An 18,830-nucleotide genomic window follows, 5' to 3' on the forward strand; every position below is an offset into this window, starting at 1 on the left:
GTGGGGGGTTCATCAAGGGGAAACAAACACAACAGTCACACCGTACCCTGACCCGTGATGAAACTCATTATCAAAGCTTCTCTGATGCGCACCGCTTCCTGGTGTGCTCTTCTAATCGCCCTGGTGTCTGGTTGCATATAATCAGCAGCCAGGTGATTTGCCTCAGCCTCACACCCCACCATAAAGGTCTCCCCCTTACTCTCACAGAGATTGTGGAGCACATAGCAAGCTGCAATAACAAAGGGGACACTGGTTTGGCTGAAGTCTGATTGAGTGAGTAATGTGCGCCAGCGCGCCTTTAAACGGCCAAAAGCACATTCTACCACCATTCTGCACTTGCTGAGCCTGTAGTTGAACAGCTCCTGACTACTGTCCAGGCTGCCTGTGTATGGTTTCATGAGCCATGGCATCAAGGGGTAGGCTGGGTTCCCCAGGAGAACTACAGGCATTTCAACATCCCCAACTGTTATTTTCTGGTCTGGGAAGTAATTCCCACGCTGCAGCCGTTTAAACAGAGTATTGTTCCTGAAGACGCGAGCGTCATGAACCCTTCCTGGCCATCCCACGTGGATGGTGGTGAAACGTCCCTTGTGATCCACCAGTGCTTGCAGCACCATTGAAAAGTACCGCTTGCGGTTTACGTAATGGGTGCCCTGATGCTCCGGTGCCAAGATAGGGATATGAGTTCCATCTATTGCCCCACCACAGTTAGGGAATCCCATTGCAGCAAAGCCATCCACTATGGCCTGCACATTTCCCAGAGTCACAACCTTTCGTAGCAGCAGCTTAAAGATTGCTTTGGCTACTTGCATCATAGCAGCCTCCACAGTAGATTTTCCCACTCCAAATTGATTCCCGACTGACCGGTAGCTGTCTGGTATTGCAAACTTCCAGAGGGCTATTGCCACTCGCTTCTCCGCTGTGAGGGCTGCTCTCATCTTGGTATTCTGGCGTTTCAGGGCTGAGGAAAGCAAGTCACAAAGTTCCATGAAAGTGCTCTTACGCATGCGAAAGTTTCGCAGCCAATGGAAATCGTCCCAAACCTGCAAAACTATGCGGTCCCACTAAGCGTTCAATAGCTAGAACCTGCCCCATTACGAGCAGGATCTCCAATGTGCAGGGGCCGGCGATTTGAGAGAATTCTGTGTCCATGTCCTCATCACTCTCGTCACCGCTCTGCCGTAGCTGCCGCCTCCTCGCCTGGCTTTGCAGGTCCTGGTTCAGCAAAGACTGCACGATAATGTGCGAGGTGTTTGCAACGTCCATGATTGCTGTCTGGAGCTCAACAGGGTCCATGCTTGCTGTGCTATGGCGTTTGCACAGTTCACCCAGGAAAAAAGGCCCAAAACGGTTGTCTGCTGCTTTCAGGGAGGGATGGGTGAGGCTGTACCCAGAACCACCCGCGACAATGTTTTTTGCCCCGTCAGCCACTGGGATCTCAACCCAGAATTCCAAGGGCAGGGGAGACTGCGGAAACTATGGGATAGCTATGGGATAGCTACCCACAGTGCAACGCTCCGGAAATCGACACCAGCCTCAGTACATGGACGCGCACTGCCGAATTAATGTGCTTAGTGTGGCCACGTGCACTCAACTTTATACAATCTGTTTTAAAAAACCGGTTTTTGTAAAATCGGTATAATTCCGTAGTGTAGACATACCCTGGGATTCAGCACAGAGGGCAGTGGGAGTGGGAGGCAGAGAGGCTTGCTTGTCAGCAGGTACCACAGCGGCCCATGCGGCAAGAAGGCGCAACTGTATAACTGCACAACAAATAATCAGCTGAACATGTGAGGATCCCGATGAGCTGTGGGAATGCATAATGGCACTGCCAGGTGTGTGATGTTTGGCAGTATGATTGCTTTTAATTTTTGATATGACTAAAAGTTTAAACAATTCTTCCATCTGTACACTGTTCATGTTCATTTTACTTTTTCTTCTACCTCTGAATTTATTATACTCTTAAAGTGAAAATCTAACACAAAATTAATTTTTAACTGTTAAGATGCTGGTGCAAAACCAGAAAAATTGAGCTAATACTGAACCTCTTCTTGAGCATGGATATTGTAGTTCATGTCACATACAAGGATGTTTAATGTTTGGGAGATCTCTGGTTAGATGTTAATACGATCTATAATGTAAAGTGGCAACCTATGTAGCTACATAAATTAAAGAGGCAATTTCAATCCACGTTCTGAATGTCCTGTTTTTCATTGATTTATGCCAGACAATGTAATGGATTCTCACACTTTTTTGGATGAAAGTTTATAGTGTGATGACTTTCTATGTACAATAGTACATGTAAGCAATGTAACAATTAATTTGGACATCTAATGTATTAGTTTATACATATTATATGTATTAATGCATTTTCACAGGCTAATTCATGAAAAAGGCACATATATATCTCCAGTGGATATTTACTGTAAAATTTCTCAGCATATATCACTAATAATTTTATTTTGCTTGCTTTTTTCAATATCAGGATTGTACTGAAAATAAACCCACTGGCTATACACTCCATTCTGGAAAGGATAGCAGCTGAAGAAGAAGAGGGTGATGGAAACTTTCAAGAGGAAGAGGAAGGAGGATCTCATTCTCTTAAGGATGTCTGTGATCTTAGAAGACCAGAACCTTCTCCTTTTTCCTCTCGTAGGGTCATGTTTGAAAATGAAGAGGTAAAACAAAGTCTTACTGTTTACAGAATCATTGTAGATACAAATGAATATTGCCTTTCTGGTTTATATGCAGTTTGTGTTCCAGGTAACCCTCGACAATTTGAGATTGTTATGTTTTGTTTTATTTTCAGATGGTGATGCCAGGTGATGCAGTTGAGATGACAGAGTTTCAGGATAAAGCAATCAGCAATTCTCATTATGTACTGGAACTCATGTTACCAAAAGTTCACTTAACACTCCCAAACAAGAGCTTTTATGAGAAACTTTACAATAGGTGAGTATAAGCATTAGTTTTCTTGGTTAGTATGACTGTACTTCTGATCAGTGTATTCATTGGTCATAAGAACAACTAAGTCAGTAGCTACAGCAGTAATTACATTGTTATAGAGCTGTACAAATCTTACAGGATAAATTAAAGTGCTGTATAAATGCTATTCTAAATTATTTTCAGAAGTGCAATGAAGTCTCCTCCCAGGACCCTATTTGAGCAGCCAGCCACTCAGAACAGTTTGGCAGATTTTTTCTGTTGAGAATAAAAGAAATACGTTTTTGCTTCCACCAAATGAATGTTTGTTTTAAGATCTTACAGTTGCCACAGTCTACTTGAACTTCTCTTCAAATTCCACTTCAAAAAATTGTTGAATGAGATTATTTTCCCTTCCCTTTGTGTGTGTGTGTGTGTGTGTGTGTGTGTATAGTTTTAAATAGAGCTGTTGATTAATCACAGTTAACTCGTATGATTAAATTAAAAAAATCACAATTACAGTTTTAATCAAACTATTAAACAATAGACTGCCTGCCCATTGAAATTTATTAAATATTTTGGAATTTTTTTCTATATTTTCATATACATCGTATTCTGTGTTGTAACTGAAATCAAAGTGTATATTATTTTTGATTACACATATTTGCACTGTAAAATGATAAACAAAAGAAATAGTATTTTTCAATTCACCTCATACAAGTACTGTAGTGCAATCTCTTTATCATGAAAATACAACTTACAAATGTAGATTGTTTGTTTGTTTGTTTGTTTGTTATGTAACTGAAGTAAAAAAAATATGCAAAACTTCAGAGCCTACAAGTCCACTCAGTCCTACTTCTTACTCAGCTAATTGCTAAGACAAACAAGTTTGTTTACATTTATGGGAGATAATGCTGCCCGCTTTTTATTTACAATGTCACCAGAAAGTGAGAATAGGCGTTTGCATGGCACTTTTGCAGCTGACATTGCAAGGTATTTACGTGTCAGATATGCTGAACATTCGTATGACTCTTCAGGCTTCGGCCACCATTCCAGAGGACATGCTTCCATGCTGATGATGCTCATTAAAAAAAGTTAATTAAATTTGTAACTGAACTCCTTGTGGGGAGAATTGTACGTCCCCTGCTCTGTTTTACGCACATTCCGCCATATATTTCATGTTTTAGCAGTCTTGGATGATGACCCAGCACATGTTGTTCATTTTATGAACACTTTTTGACAAAACGCAAAGAAGATACCAGTATGAGATTTCTAAAGATAGCTTCAGCACTCGACCCAAGGTTTAAGAATGTGATGTGCCTTCCAAAATCCAAGAGGAATAAGGTGTGAAGCATGCTTTCAGAAGTCTTAAAAGAGCAACACTCTGATGCGGAAACTAGAGAACCCGAACCACCAAAAAAAAAGGTCAACTTTCTGCTGGTGGAATCTGACTCAGATAATGAAAATGAATGTGCATCAGTCTGCACTGCTTTGGATTGTTATTGAGCAGAACCCGTTATCAGCATGGACGCATGTCCCCTGGAATGGTGGTTGAAGCATGAAGGGACATAAGACTCTTCAGTGCATTTGACATGTTAATATCTTGCGATGCCAGTTACAACAGTGCCAGGAGAACGCCTGTTCTCACTTTCAGGTGACATTGTAAACAAGAATCAGGCAGTATTATCTCCTGCAAATGTAAACAGACTTGTTTGAGCGATTGGCTGAACAAGAAGCAAGACTGAGTGGACTTGCAAGCTCTTAAGTTTTACATGGGTTTATTTTTGAATGCAGGGTTTTTTTTAATATAGTTGTACATTTGTAAGTTCAACTTTCATAATAAAGAGATTGCAGTACAATTGTATTAGGTGAATTGAAAAATACTATTTCTTTTTTTTCCCAGTGCAAATAATTGTAATAAAAAATAAAGTAAGCAGTGTACACTTTGTTGTTCTGTATTGTAATTGAAATCAGTATATTTGAAAATGTAGAAAACAGCCAAAAATATTTAAATAAATGGTATATTATTATTGAACAGTGAGATTAATCACAGTTCATTTTTTTAATGGCTTGACATTAGTTTTAAATAAAGCAGATTTGATAAGGCAGAGAAAAAAAATGGCTATTTACAATCTTAGCATTAGTAATGTACAATATAATAACATACAAAAATCGTCAAGGAAAATTGAACCCGTCTTGAAAGAACAGAGAAGTTGATATAGAAATTGACACTTTAAGTACTTAGTGAAATCACAAACCAAAATTTTATTAAATTTCTAATCAATATGCACTTACACTAAATTACTATAACCCTACCCTCGAAAATTATGAAATCCTGTCCTTTTTATGGCCTCAGCTATCCCTCAGAAGCCTGATTTTGCACTCTGCATGACACCTCAGCCATTAATTAAGCACTCCATGCCCCTTCAGTCCTCTCATAAGACAAGTCTTGGGAAGTCACTTCCACTTCAAGTAAAACTTAAACTCAGATTGCCCAAAAGGCTGTCTTAAGCAAAGAAATCTAGAATGTGCATCCTGTGAATTTCTTTAACATCCATGAGGCAACCAAAGTAACTATCTTTGGCATATCCATTGAATTAGCGTATGTAAAGGATTTGTGCTGCACAATCAAATGAGTGACATGTAATTAATAATAATCATATTTTTGTAAAAAAATCTAAAGAGCAGATTATTAGCATCTCTTTGCTCACTAATACATGTTACTGTGATTTGTGCTCTTGAACTCATCTTATCCTTTTGCAGACTATTTTTTATGAAATCTGTTACAGGACTGTTGCACATTAAATAGCTTTAATTCAAGCGGGAATATAGTAAGAAGTTTAATAATGCAACAATAATGTTTTTTTTCTTTCTAGGATCAGCAATGATTTATTATTGTGGGAACCCACAGCTCCATCTCCTGTAGAAACATTTGAAAATATTTCATATGGTGTTGGACTCTCAGTGGCCAGCCAAATGATCAATACTTTCAGTAAAGACAGCTTTAGTCAATTCAAATCTACAATTCATTATGGTAATGTATTTTATAAATCTTCTCGAACAGTGGTATAAGATTGATACAGTTGCCTGAGACTATTAAGTTTATAAAGGGAAGACTTGAAGATATAAAATAAAGTGATTGTATATCCCACAAAGAAATGTGTAAATGAATGTTTTGATATGGTTAGAATGTTAGCCTAAATACTGCTATGAAATTGAATGTTGTTAAAAGTGAAAAACTTGTAATTTTCCTTGATAACTTTTGTATTCGTCACATCAAGTTATTTTGTTGTTGTTTTCTTGTAGATGATGAGAGTGGATCTGAGGAGGAAACTCTACAATATTATTCCACAGTTGATCCAAACTATCGTTCACGCCGGAAGAAAAAACTTGAATTGCAAAACAAGAACACACAGAGCTCTCTCTCTGTTATTCTAAACGTTAATCATGGATTAGTGTCAATATTCACAGATGTAAAGGTGAGGTATCAGGAATGGAAAATGTTGTGCTGAGTCTTAGGTTTACTTACAGGCATAATGTATCTTGTTAGCACTGAGAGCTCCTGTCAGCATTTCTGTTGTATTATTGCTTTATTAGCAGTTTTGTTGTACAACCAGCAAATATGACTCCACAAGTAGTCATATGAGTGTCTTTCAGATATTAGAGTATCACTATCTTAATTATATGGTTAAGGATTCATCTGACTGTGATTCTATGTTTAAACATTTTTGGTTACTTCATATTTGATATTAGGAAAATTAAATACAAGGAGAGTAAAGCTGTATGGTAGCAAGTGGCATGTTATATTACACTGTCCTAAGCAACAATAATTCCACAAGCAGCGATATGTTTCTTGATTCTTTCTTCAGCAGGATGGTGGGAATATTTTGGAAGGCAAGCGTGGTGAATTCTGGTTTGAGTTCAACAGTGGTTCATTATTCTGTGTGACTAAATATGAAGGTTTTGAAGACAAACATTACATCTGTCTTCATTGTAGCAGTCTCAGTTTACATCATCAAGGTAGGAATTGAAAATGTCAGTGGATGTAAATTTGAGTAAAGATTAATTAACTGTTAAATACAGGCTCTTTGGGGCAGGGACAGTCGTTTTATTCTGTGTACAGCATTTAGCAAAATGGGGTTCTGGTCCATGACTAGGGTCCCTAGGCACTATAGTAATACAAATAATAAATAACAATAATTAATATGTTTGCTTCAGGATCTATCTAGTTTAAAATGACCTCTGCAACTGCTGGCCTGCAAAACTCTCAAATCTGCAGAAACTGTCTCTTTTTCAAAAAATGTCATTCTCATTTGTTAATTTCCATGTAATTCCAAAATGGTACAATCTTTTGTGCACTCCTTGAAATCCTAATGTAGGGTTTAGGTCCTTTCCTAACTGACTAAATTGCAGTCAGCCAGTAAAGTATTTTAAAAGGACCAAACAGTCTCCATGGATGACAGCTCCATTGTAGCCAAGAAGGAGAGAGTGGGATCTGTCAGTTTTAAGGTTTCCTGTTCATATAACTTCAAATGTGCGGCAATGGGGTTAAGGGAATTTCAGTGTGAGGGCTTCTTTTAAGTTGGGGGGATGACATACATCTGGCACTGTCTCTCATGATCTTCACCAGCCTCCCAATCACTAACTTCTAGGGACGGAGGTTGTACAACAGCAGAAGCTTTCCTATCACTCATGTCTGAGCTCTCGTTTCTGTTTGTGCTAATAATATCGCAAAGTTAATTGCTGGTAATTAGCTGGAAACTTAAAATGATCTTATCTCCAGGTAAGGGTAGACAGATTTCCAATGGTTTTACCTAAATCACAAACATCTCTGCTGCACTGGATAACTGTAGCTACAATCTCCATACAGGTGTGGTGGATGGAGTTGTCCCTCCATCTGAAATACGACTGCCTACCACAATGCGTCCACATTGGTTAGAACCTACCATTTATTTTTCCGAAGAAGATGGTCTCAGTAGGACTTCTTCGGATGGTGTGGGAGTGGACTGTTTAAGTATGCTGTCTGTTGCAGTGAAAATCCAGTCAAATAAATCGGAGAGCAACACAAAGGTTTGTTTTTTCTAATTTTGAGCTTTCATGCATTATCTAGATTATTTCAGACACCTAATTTACACGAAAGCATTTACAAGAATTCAAACTTCCTTCGAAAGGTCATAGATAAACACAAATAACTACAAACTTTGAACCATGTCCATTTTTAAACTGTTCGTTTCATAACTATTGAAATCTGAATGCTTTACTAGACTTTAAAGCTACTTTAATCTTACCTGTGGTTATATCTGTTATTTACCAACATAACAGCCTAACTTTTCATGTGCTTCCTTGTGCTGATCACTTTTGCTTTTATATAAAGGATCTGTATTTTTTAGCCAGTTAGCCTTCTTGCCCATTCTTCGCTCTGTCTTACCTCTGCTATGCATTTGTGAAGGAGATTCTCCTACCTCAGGCAGGGATAATACAAAGAGCTGTAAGCTTAGTGTTCAGTTCATTGGCAGCTTTGCCTGGTAGGGAAATTTTTTATCCTTTACCCTAAAGAGCATCCTTTGCCTGCCTACTTCCAGTCTCACTGTCTGCATTGGTAGGAGTTCATTTGGCTTTGGCTCCTGCATTCATTGGTATGGGCAGAAGATGAGAGCTCTGGCTCTGCTTTGCTCCCCCCACCCAGAATCCAACAGCTCTTATAGTGACACACAGGTGGGATGGAAAAAGAGGGAGTCTCCATTGACAACCAACTTCAGACCATCACAAGGGCTCAACAGGTCAATGGCTTCAAGCTTTGCCAGGGCATTGGCAACCTCCAGAACAGGGACACCAATAGACCTGTAGTTCCATTCTTTATGGACCCCAGAATGATGCAACAGATCATTGTGCACCTTCCTAATGCCCTTTAGCCACTGCATCTAACTACAGAGCATCTCCGCTAGCCACCATTGATCTTCATCAGCTGGGGTAAGTGCCTTTCCTTTCCACAACCAAGCCATATTTCTGGAAGTGCGACAGTGGCTTCTGACCGGGATAGGGGGTCTCCCTCTTCCAGCTGCAACTGGGCACTGCCTGGAAAAGGCAAGCTATAAGATAGAATTTAAGGCTGGAAGGGGCCACAAGATCATCTAATCTGATTGTAACATTCCACGGGGTACAATCTGGACTGCTGGACAGCTGTGTCTTCTCAATACTCCAGCCTGGAGTGCCTTCTACATTGCTTTGCTGTGAGAACCACCACTCCTAGCCAGTTCACACCCAGCTTCTAGCATGCAAAATCACTCCCCGCTATATTACGTAAATGCTTTGGCCAGCCACTCATGAATTACATACATGGTTATAGCAGCAAATTCCCATTCCCAGACCTTCCTCCAGAAATGTATCTCTTGTACTGCCCAGCACCCGCTGGACAATGCAAGCCTTTATAAAGTCTGTCATTTCATCAATGGAAAATGATATACACAGTCCCTGATATCTCAAGTGTAGGTTCCCAACTCTTCAGTCCAAACACACACTGGTTTAGATAAAACAGTAAAGCAAGTTTATTAACTGCAGAAAGATTTTAAGCGATTACAAGTAATAAGGCATAGAAGTCAGAATTGGTTACAAAGAAAATAAAAAGATAAGACGCAAACAGATACTTTACTTAACAAGCTAAGTGAATTTAAAAGCAAAAAGGTTTTTTTTTCACCAAGGGCTTACAGCAGGCTGGCTGGATTGCTTCAGCCAGGACCACCTCCTCCTCCAGTTCAATGATGTTTCCTTTGTCTTTCAAATGTTGTAGCTGTCATGTGTATAGATGAAGGGCGAGAGGTAATTTGTGTTGTGTGTGTCCTCCATTCTTATTCCATTCTCCCCTCTTTGAGGATTACCTCCAGCTCGGATTCAGGCAATAGGCCACTCTGTTTACACTGGAACCCCCAGTTCTATTATCAGTATGCAAAGTTCTTGCTTACACTCTCCCTCCTGCTGAAGAATGGCCATTTAACTAGGTGATGATCTATAATATAGTTCATCTGGTTGTGCTGATACACTGGAGCCCCAGCCAGGTATCTTTTGTCTTTGAAAAACTGGTTTTGGCTTGCTCTTCTTAAACTTGGAACATGTTACAGTTATGTTATACAGTAGAATCTTCTAACTTTACATACACATACACATATTTTACCAGGACAGTAATGTTCAGTATATTATGAGTTTCCAAATGATACCTCACAAGGCATACTCTGTGCAACATTTATCATAGTCTTGTAAAAATGGTGAACATGAGGTACAGCCAGTTGCACTGACCTCCCGTATATCACAAGCCACCGACACCACCTAGTACCCGCACACTAAAACTAAAAACCAAAATTAGACCAAAGTATTACAGCTCTCAGGAGATGAAACTATTATGTGCCACAGGAAGACAATAAGTAGGACCAAGGTGCACCAATATCCAAGGACACCATGATGGCAGGCAGTTGATTACCCAGATGATCCCATTAAGTGACCCACACTCTACACTGCAGTGGAAGGAGAAAACCCTCTAAGGTCATTGCCAATCTGACACGGAGTAAAAATTCCTTCCCAATCCCACATATGGCAGTCAGTTAGACTCTGAGCAAGAGCCAGCCAACTAAGCTCCTGAGAGAGAGAACAAGAATGCTCAGTGCCCCCTCAGAGCACAAACACAGAATATGTTGGTGGAAAAAGAGAATCCATCCAGACCCACTTCAGGCAGCCAGCTGAAGCCCTGAGGCATGAGATTTTAGGAACATAAGACATAAAGCTCACTCATCACAAGCAACCCTGTCACATAGTCCCATTCATAAATTTGTCCAGCTGTCTCTGAAAACTAAATTAACTAATTGTTTGCCCCCACAACTCCTATTTGGAGGCTGTTCCAGAACCTCACTCTGATGGTTAGAAACCCTCTTCTAATTTCCAGCCTGAATTTGTTCATGGCCAGTTTATACCCATTTCTTCTTGTGCCAAGATTGTCCATTAGTTTAAATAGCTCTTCACACTCGCTGGTGTTTACTCCTCCCACCCCTTCTCCAGTATATTTATAGAAAGCAATTATATCCCTTCTCAGCCTTCATTTTGCTAGGCTAAACAAGCCAAGCCCTTTTTGTCCCCTCTCGTAAGATAAGTGTACCATTCCTCTGATCATCATAGTAGCTCTTCTCTGCACCTTTTGTAAATTGAATTAATCTTTCTTGAACATGGGTAGCCAAAATTGTACACCGTATTCCAAATGAGATCTTACCAGTGCCTTATAAAATGGCATTAATACTTTATTTCTACTGGAAATGCCTCTCCTGATAAGTCTTAGGATAGTATTTGTTTTTTTCATAGCCACAGCACATTGAGTCATCCTGTGATCAACCATCTCTCTTCCTCTGCCACTTCCAACTGTTAAACCCTCAATTTACAGCTGAAATTCTTATTATTAGGCTCTAGGTACATGGCCTTGAACTTTGTACTATTGAATTTCAACCCATATCTGTTCCTTTCAGTCTTCAAGGTTGTCCAGATCTTCCTGTATAATATTCTAATCCTTCTCTGTAACGATGATGCTTCCCAACTTTTGTATTAGAAAATTTCACTAGCATACTACTATTTTATGTATCACCAAGTGTTCATTGAGGAACTCCCATTAGTAAACTCCCTCTAGTTGAAGAATTCACCTTTCAGCACAACCCATTGCCGATTCCTTATCCCACCTTGGAATTCTTGTACTAATCTTCATCTTCTGTAATTTGACAAATAATTTTCCCTGTAATAGCATGTCAAATACTTTACGGAAGTTGAAGTATTTAGATCTTTCCCTTATTTAAAAAAAAAAAAGGGGGTTATCTTCTCAACACAGAGTAGGGAATGACCCCTTGTTGTCAGGCTCAATGAGCACTATGCCCTCCCCAGTTCAACATTAAGCACAAGAAAGGAGGAAAAGAGAAAATTCAGGTCAGAACTTGACTTCAGTTGTCAGTCCACAGTGAATCAGCAAAATCTAAGAATAAATGGGAACTAGCAAAAAGCTTGCCTAAGCCTAATCTGTCTCTGAAGGAGGAAAAGTTGTGTCACTCATAAAAAAGGGAAAATCTAGTACCCTCAGATCATCTTATCTGTAGAGGAGTCTGAGCCTCCAGCCCTGGAGAGGAAGAAACCAGGAAAAGCTCTTTCCTCTGTACCAGTGTGAGTTCATGCTCTGTTGCCCTAGGGCAATTCAGAGACTTCTGAAGTAAGTGACTGATGAAATGGAAAGTGAGATAACAGTGAGTACTTTCCATCAGCCTCTAAGAAAAACGTCTGAATTCTTTCCATCCAGTTATAGGAAATGTGATTAAGTCACAGTGGGAGCAAATGAGAAAATTTTGAAGCAAAAGACAGAAAGACCCTACGATCAACAAAGCAGAAGAGGCAGGCCTGCAGAACATTATTTAAAAAAAAAAAAAAGTCAGTCACTTTGTGGCTTCTCCTCTTAGAATGGCTGCCAGGTTCCACCCTAGATGTGGTTGCATGTCAGTTGGTTTTGAGTGATCCCTGTGAATATAATCTGTAAAGTGCCTTGGGATATTTCAGGGCAAAAGATGCTATGTGTACTTACAGATAGATGGTTATATTATTACTTAAAACTAGAAAAATCTATTCCTTTTAAATAATAGTGTGTTTTGTTTGTTCATTACAGTGTAGCTTCTTGGCCTATTTTGGTCTTCACAGTACTGTTTAGAACAGCACCCCTGAATGATAGTGGTTTGATATTCATAAAATATTATTTTACAAAAAGGGTTAGACTGTGTTAACCATGATTTCAATGATGTGACTATTGATGCATAGTATTTATCTTCTTGAAATAGTATCTTACTGAATTCAGACTTATGACCCAATCATGTCCCCCTTGAATGGTGGTGGGAGTCCTGCTGTTGACTTAAATGGGAACAAGACAAAACCAACAGTTCAGAGTTCCAAATCTCAAAACATATACACTAATTTAATGTACACTAATTTGCATAACTTTTCTATGCAGGAATTTCTAGTTGCTATTGGGCTGAGAGGAGCCACTCTCCAGCACAGAGTATTGCCTTCAGGTCTAAGCTGGCATGAACAGGTCAGGTTAATGTAATTTTCTTGATTTCATGCTTAATTTCAGTTTTACTACTGATTGTTTTAAAGATTGAACTGATCCTTCATGAAAAATCTTTGTCTTTTGCTTTGTGTTTGACTCAATATCACTACCTTACGGAATTCTCAGAAGTGTTATTGCTGTCCTTTTGACATTCTTTCCCCTCTTGCCTCCAGAGCATTGCTAGAGTTTGATCTTGTTGTGAAATCCTTATCTGTGTCATTATTTCCCATCTCACTTGCAACAATTCCCCCTACTATGATCATTTTGAATCCTACCCTTTCAACTTTAGGAAATCCAGAATGTTGACCTCAAACTGCTCTCTCACTATTAGGTAGAAGATCTCAACACACCTGCTTGATTATGTTCACCACTTTCATGTCCACCTCTGAATCCTATAATATAAATAATTCTCAACTTAAAAAAAAGGCTATTGAGGGACACTCTCCACTTCAGATCTGCAACCCTATAACTGTCTTCATTTCCGTCTGCTCATTTAATTTATTAAATCACTTCTCTCCTATCGCTTACCCACAACTAGCTTGAATAGTAGTAGTTGGAATAAAAACCGTTGGAGCAGGAGTGAATGACTGATTAAATATAAGCCTGTAATGCCAGACTGCAGTAGAATAAAAGGCTATATTGAGATGTGTGAATATAGAGGTTCAGGATATAGCACACATGACTAGAGAGAAAATTCCTGAGTGCACAGAACTGAGGTGAGAGCCTTATCTGGAACACCTTTGGGTAGCACCTCTTTATAAAAAGGATAGCAATAAACTAGGGGGCAAGAGCTGCAAAGAAAATGATGGACTGTATTGTACATGAGGGAGGTTTGAAGAAACGTAACATTTGTATCTTAAATTAAAGGAGAGAACAAATACTTGAAAGGAGTAAATGTAGAGGAATAAACTCAAATAGTATTACAATGAAATGTTGACCTTTCAACTAAAGATGGGCAAGATTAGATGAGAGAGCAAATTTTCCTAATAGTAAAAACTTGTCAGGAGTGGGTTCAAACCAAATTAGTGGGGGGTAAATAGACTCTAGGGAATAATATAGATTATTAGGTGGAGATATGGTAGAGGGCTATAAAATCATGAATGATGTGGAGAAAATGAATAAGGAAGTGTTATTTATCTCTTCACATAACACAAGAACCAGGGGTCACCCAATGAAATTAATAGGTAGCAGGTTTAAAACAAACAAAAATAAATACTTCTACACAGTATGCACAGTCAACTTGTGGAAGTCTTTGCCAGGGGCTGTTGTGGCAGCCAAAACTATAACTGGATTCAAAAAAGAATTACATAAGTTCATGGAGGATAGGTCCTCTAATGACTATTAGCCAAGGTGGTCAGGGACGCAACCCCATCCTCTGGGTGTTCCTAAGCCTCTGGCTGCCAGATGCTGGGACTGAATGACAGGGGATGGATAACTTGATGATTTCCTTATTCTGTTGAATACCTTTTGAAGCATCTGGCATTGGCCGCTATTGGAAGACAGTTTACTAGACTAGACGGACCATTAGTCTGATCCAGTGTGGTCATTCTTAAGTTCTTGCATCCTTATGTAGAAACTAACATGAACTTCTGTAGTTGTTGGGTTGGATTAAAAGGTTTCCATTTCTACTGTCTAATTCTCAACAGTTTGAGGATTTCCTTCTCATACGTTCTGCCCCTTTTACATAGAACATTCTCCCTTCCTTTCAACTACTGAGTAAATGCCCCCTTAATATTTTGAGTTTCTCCCCCTCATCTTCTCTCTCTCAAACATTTTGTTATAGTATGTATTAAGGATTATCTCTCTTAAAAATCCATGTTGTTTACTAAAATAGCATATATTGGAAGATCATAATCGTATTTTTGTGATTGTAGATTTTATATTTTTTGAATATTTCTGATGAGCCTGTTTTGGGATATAATCCTCCAGCTTCCATTACAACTTTTCATATACACCTCTGGAGTTGTGTTCTTGATTACAGGTAAATAAAATGAATGTGTGTTTGTCTCCTTATGGTACTGTAACTGTTTAGTAAAATACTCTTTAGGAATGCTCTAGTTTACATATCAGAATGCATATTTGTCCAGGCTTGTTTTGAAGAAAATTTTATAACTAAAAATAGTTTATCAACCTTTAAGATTGCATTGTTGCATTTCTAAATATGTAGGATGTATTATAATTTTTTCTCCTTTTTTTGTTGTTAGGCCTTTGTTTTTGCCAACCAGATCTCTACTTACTGTTGAAACTTTCAGCATTTCCAGTAACGTTGCACTGGATAAGTCCTCTTCTACTCTCAGGTATAAATTAGAGTTCTTAAAATATGGAAGCTCACATAACCATTGTAGCCTTTATTTCTTCTTCGAGTGCTTGCTCATGTCCATTCCATGTTAGGTGGTATGGCACACATGCACAGTTGCCCGAGATTTTTCCTTCAGTGATGTCCATCGGGCTGGTTCTAGCACTCGTTGTACTTGGTGCTTACAGTTCCTGTCCAGGTCCTCACCTCCCTAGATCGATGGAGGGGACCCCTGGTTGGTAGGCTTGGGATTCCCTTTGTCAAACCCTATGCCTGAGTATCCCTAATCTTGGATACATCCAAGCTAGGTTGGGGCGTTCACCTGGAGCACCTCAGGAATCAAGGTCTGTGGTCCCAGGAGGAACTCTCCTTATATATAAATCTCAGAGAGCTCGGTGGGGTCCGCCTAGCATGTTTTTTATCCCAGATTGCAGGCAAGCTTATACAAGTCCTTACGGACAACATGGCAGCCATGTTTTACATCAACAAGCAGAGAGGGGCATGTTCTTTCCACTGTCAAGAGGCCATTTGCTTATGGGAGTTCTGCGTAAAGCACTCAATCTCACCTTCCAGGAGCTCAAAACAATCTGGCAGATCACCTCAGCAGATCTTTGTCCTCTCATAATGTGAGTGGTCCTTTCATCCCAATATAGTCAGGACCATCTTCCAGCAGCAGGTGACTCCCCTCAGAGACCTGTTTGCAACCAGGCAAAACAGAAAGTGTCAGTAGTTTTGATCTCTATGCAGACGCAGCCCGGGCTTGCACACAGATACCTGCTCCCCTGGACAAAGCACCTGTTCTATGTGTTTTCCCCCATTCCTCTCATGCACAGTCTTACTCAAAGTCAAGCACAACAGACAGAACGTTATTCTTGTGGCCCTAGCATGGCCATGCCAGCACTGGTTCAAAATGTTATTGGACCTGTCAGTAGTGACCCCAGTGCTGCTCCCTCCCCTTCAGACCTGATCTTGCATGATCATGTCTGATTGCTCTACCCAAACCTCAAGGCCCTCCACCTGACCGCCTGGAAGCTCCATGGTTAAACCCAGCAGAGCTGGCCTGTTTGGAGCAAATCTGCCAGATATTGCTAGTTAGTAGGAAACCATCTACTAGAGTGACTTACCTCGCCAACTGGAAGCATTTCTCCGTGTGGTTGTCCCAGTGAGGCATCTCACCTTCTAGGTCACCTCTCCAGTTTGTGCTGGAGTATCTGCTTCATCTGAAACATCAGGGCCTACTCATCTCATCAGTTAAGGTACAGCTAGCGACTATCTCAGTCTTTCGCCCTTCGATGGATGGTAGGTCATTTTTTTCCTCACAAAATGTCCATTCACTTCCTCAGGGGCTTAGAGAGACTATACCTGCAGATTCGTGAATTCATTCCCCCATGAGACCTAAACCTGGTCCTGTCAGGATTCACAGGCCCTCCCTTTGAGCTGTTGGCATCGTTCCCCTTGTACCTCTCCTGGAAGGTTGCCTTCCTAGTAGCGATTACCTTGGTCAGGAGGGTCTCAGATATCAGGGCCCTTATGTCAGAAACCCTGTATATAGTGTTCTTTAAGGACAAGGTTCAACTTCACCACGCGTTCCTTCTGAAGGTATTGCAGTTTCACAGTAATCAGGCTATCTTTCTGCCAGTATTCTTCCCGAAACTGTACAAGAATAGAGAGGAGCAGTGTCTCCACACATTGGATGTTAGGCATGCCCTGGTCTTCTATACAGAAAGGACCAAACCATTCCATACATCCACACAGTTCTTTGTGGCAATAGCAGACAGAATGAAAGGTCTGCCAGTTTTGGCCCAAAGAATTTCATCCTGGATCACTTCCTGCGTTCACTTGGGCTATGAGCAGGTTGGGTGCTCCATCTCCTGCCATCTGCACTGCCCACTCAATGAGAGCTCAAACTTCCTCAGTGGCGTTTCTGGCCCAGGTTCCAATCCAGGTATTTGCAGAGCAGCGACCTGGTCTTCAGTTCATATTTTTTCATCCCACTACGCCATCACCCAGCAGGCTAGAGATGATTCTGGGTTTGGTAGAGCAGTGTTGCAATCCTCATATCCGTGAACTCTGAGCCCACCTCTTAAGGTACTGCTTGGGTGTCACTTAACGTGGAATGGACACGAGCAGGCACTTGAAGAAAAAGCGGTTACTAACTTTTCTCTGATTGTTTTTCTTTGAGATATGTTGTTCATGTCCATTCCACAACCCATCCTCCTCCCCCTCTTTCGGAGTTAGCCAGTAAGAAGGAACTGAGAAGGTGTGGAGTGGCCAGGCCCCTTATACCGGCACATGCATGCTCAGCACCAGAGGGTACTAGAGCCTGCCCAACAGACACCACTGAGGGAAAAATTTCTATCAACTGTGCACTCAGCGTGTGCACGCCACCTAACATGGAATGGATGAGAGCAACACATCTCAAAGAACAACAGTTACAGAAAGGTTAGTAACCATTTTTTCTGTCATTTATGGAGAAAATATTGTCCTTGAATGGAGAATTACATTTATTCCAGACTATGTATTATACTTTGCCTGGATATAATCCTGGGTTTGCTTAAATCCATTGTTCTTGAGTGCATTGTTTGTCTCATTGCTAATTGTTGTTGTGATACCTTTAAATATGCTTGAAAAATATTGTAAAATCAGGTGTTTGTGTGTGGGCTGCTGAGCGTGGTGGCATCTTTAGATCTCTAGAACAAGGATTTGTTTAGGTCAGGTTGGATAGTAGATAAAGAAATACATAATAGTTATAGCTCATCCTAAATTAACATTGTTATTCCCCTATTTTTACTTGAGTATTGGTTCTTTAGTATTTTTATTGGATTTAAAGCCTGTTCCTATTGTGGTGTCCTTTTAAATGGTCTTGTAATAGTGCTGTATTCTGGAAATAAATTTTATGTTATGTTGTTAAAAAATATTTTAAAGCTCTACCATATGGTAAAGGAAAGCTGTACTGCCTTCCAAGGAATCTACTCATCATTCCCAGAAGGATCTAGGGCAGTGGTCCCCAAACTTTTGAGGGTCACCCCCCAACCCGCCTTACCCCTGTCTGTGCCCGGCTGGGAGCAGGGCCCCTGCTCCGGGGTGGGGTGGGGTGCAGGACTGATGTAGACAGAGACACAGGGGCTGAGGCTGGGGCCGCAGTTGGGGGTGAGCCTTGGGGCAGGAGTGGGGCTGTGATGGGGGCCAGCAGCCGGCCTATGGCCAGGTTCAGTTCTGCCCCTGGCCTCAGCCCCAGGCTTGGAACGAAGCCACAGCCAGTGGCCAAGGTTGGGGGCTGGCGTGGGGCCGGGAGCAGAGCTGCGCTGAGGCTGGTGACAGGGCCAGCCCCACAGTTTGGGGACCTCTGATCTAGGGAGACTACATGTAGCCCTGGATAATTGACTACCCCACAAAAAGTTAAACTGATGGTAGTAAAAATTTAAATTATTTTATTCTCCAATAATCATCTCCATGCCTTTACAGCCAGATGAAAGGATAATTATTAAAAACTGTTACAAT

General features: G+C 40.5%; 1 protein-coding gene across 4 annotated transcripts in view; it reads left to right on the top strand.

Annotated features, from left to right (window-relative positions):
- Positions 1-18,830, top strand: part of ATG2B (autophagy related 2B) — a 100,451-nt gene that overhangs the window by 37,188 nt on the left and 44,433 nt on the right. For 3 of the 4 annotated variants that reach the window (XM_030558801.1, XM_030558803.1, XM_030558804.1), the window contains 9 exons: positions 2,486-2,678; positions 2,810-2,952; positions 5,799-5,956; positions 6,229-6,401; positions 6,792-6,942; positions 7,793-7,992; positions 12,935-13,015; positions 14,908-15,014; positions 15,238-15,330. In XM_030558801.1, the coding sequence (XP_030414661.1) occupies positions 2,486-2,678; positions 2,810-2,952; positions 5,799-5,956; positions 6,229-6,401; positions 6,792-6,942; positions 7,793-7,992; positions 12,935-13,015; positions 14,908-15,014; positions 15,238-15,330 (1,299 nt within the window). The remainder of the gene's footprint in view (positions 1-2,485; positions 2,679-2,809; positions 2,953-5,798; positions 5,957-6,228; positions 6,402-6,791; positions 6,943-7,792; positions 7,993-12,934; positions 13,016-14,907; positions 15,015-15,237; positions 15,331-18,830) is intronic. The other variant, XM_030558802.1, reaches the window with a different exon arrangement.

The sequence above is a fragment of the Gopherus evgoodei genome, chromosome 4, assembly GCF_007399415.2.
Source record: "Gopherus evgoodei ecotype Sinaloan lineage chromosome 4, rGopEvg1_v1.p, whole genome shotgun sequence".
NCBI lineage: Eukaryota > Metazoa > Chordata > Testudines > Testudinidae > Gopherus > Gopherus evgoodei.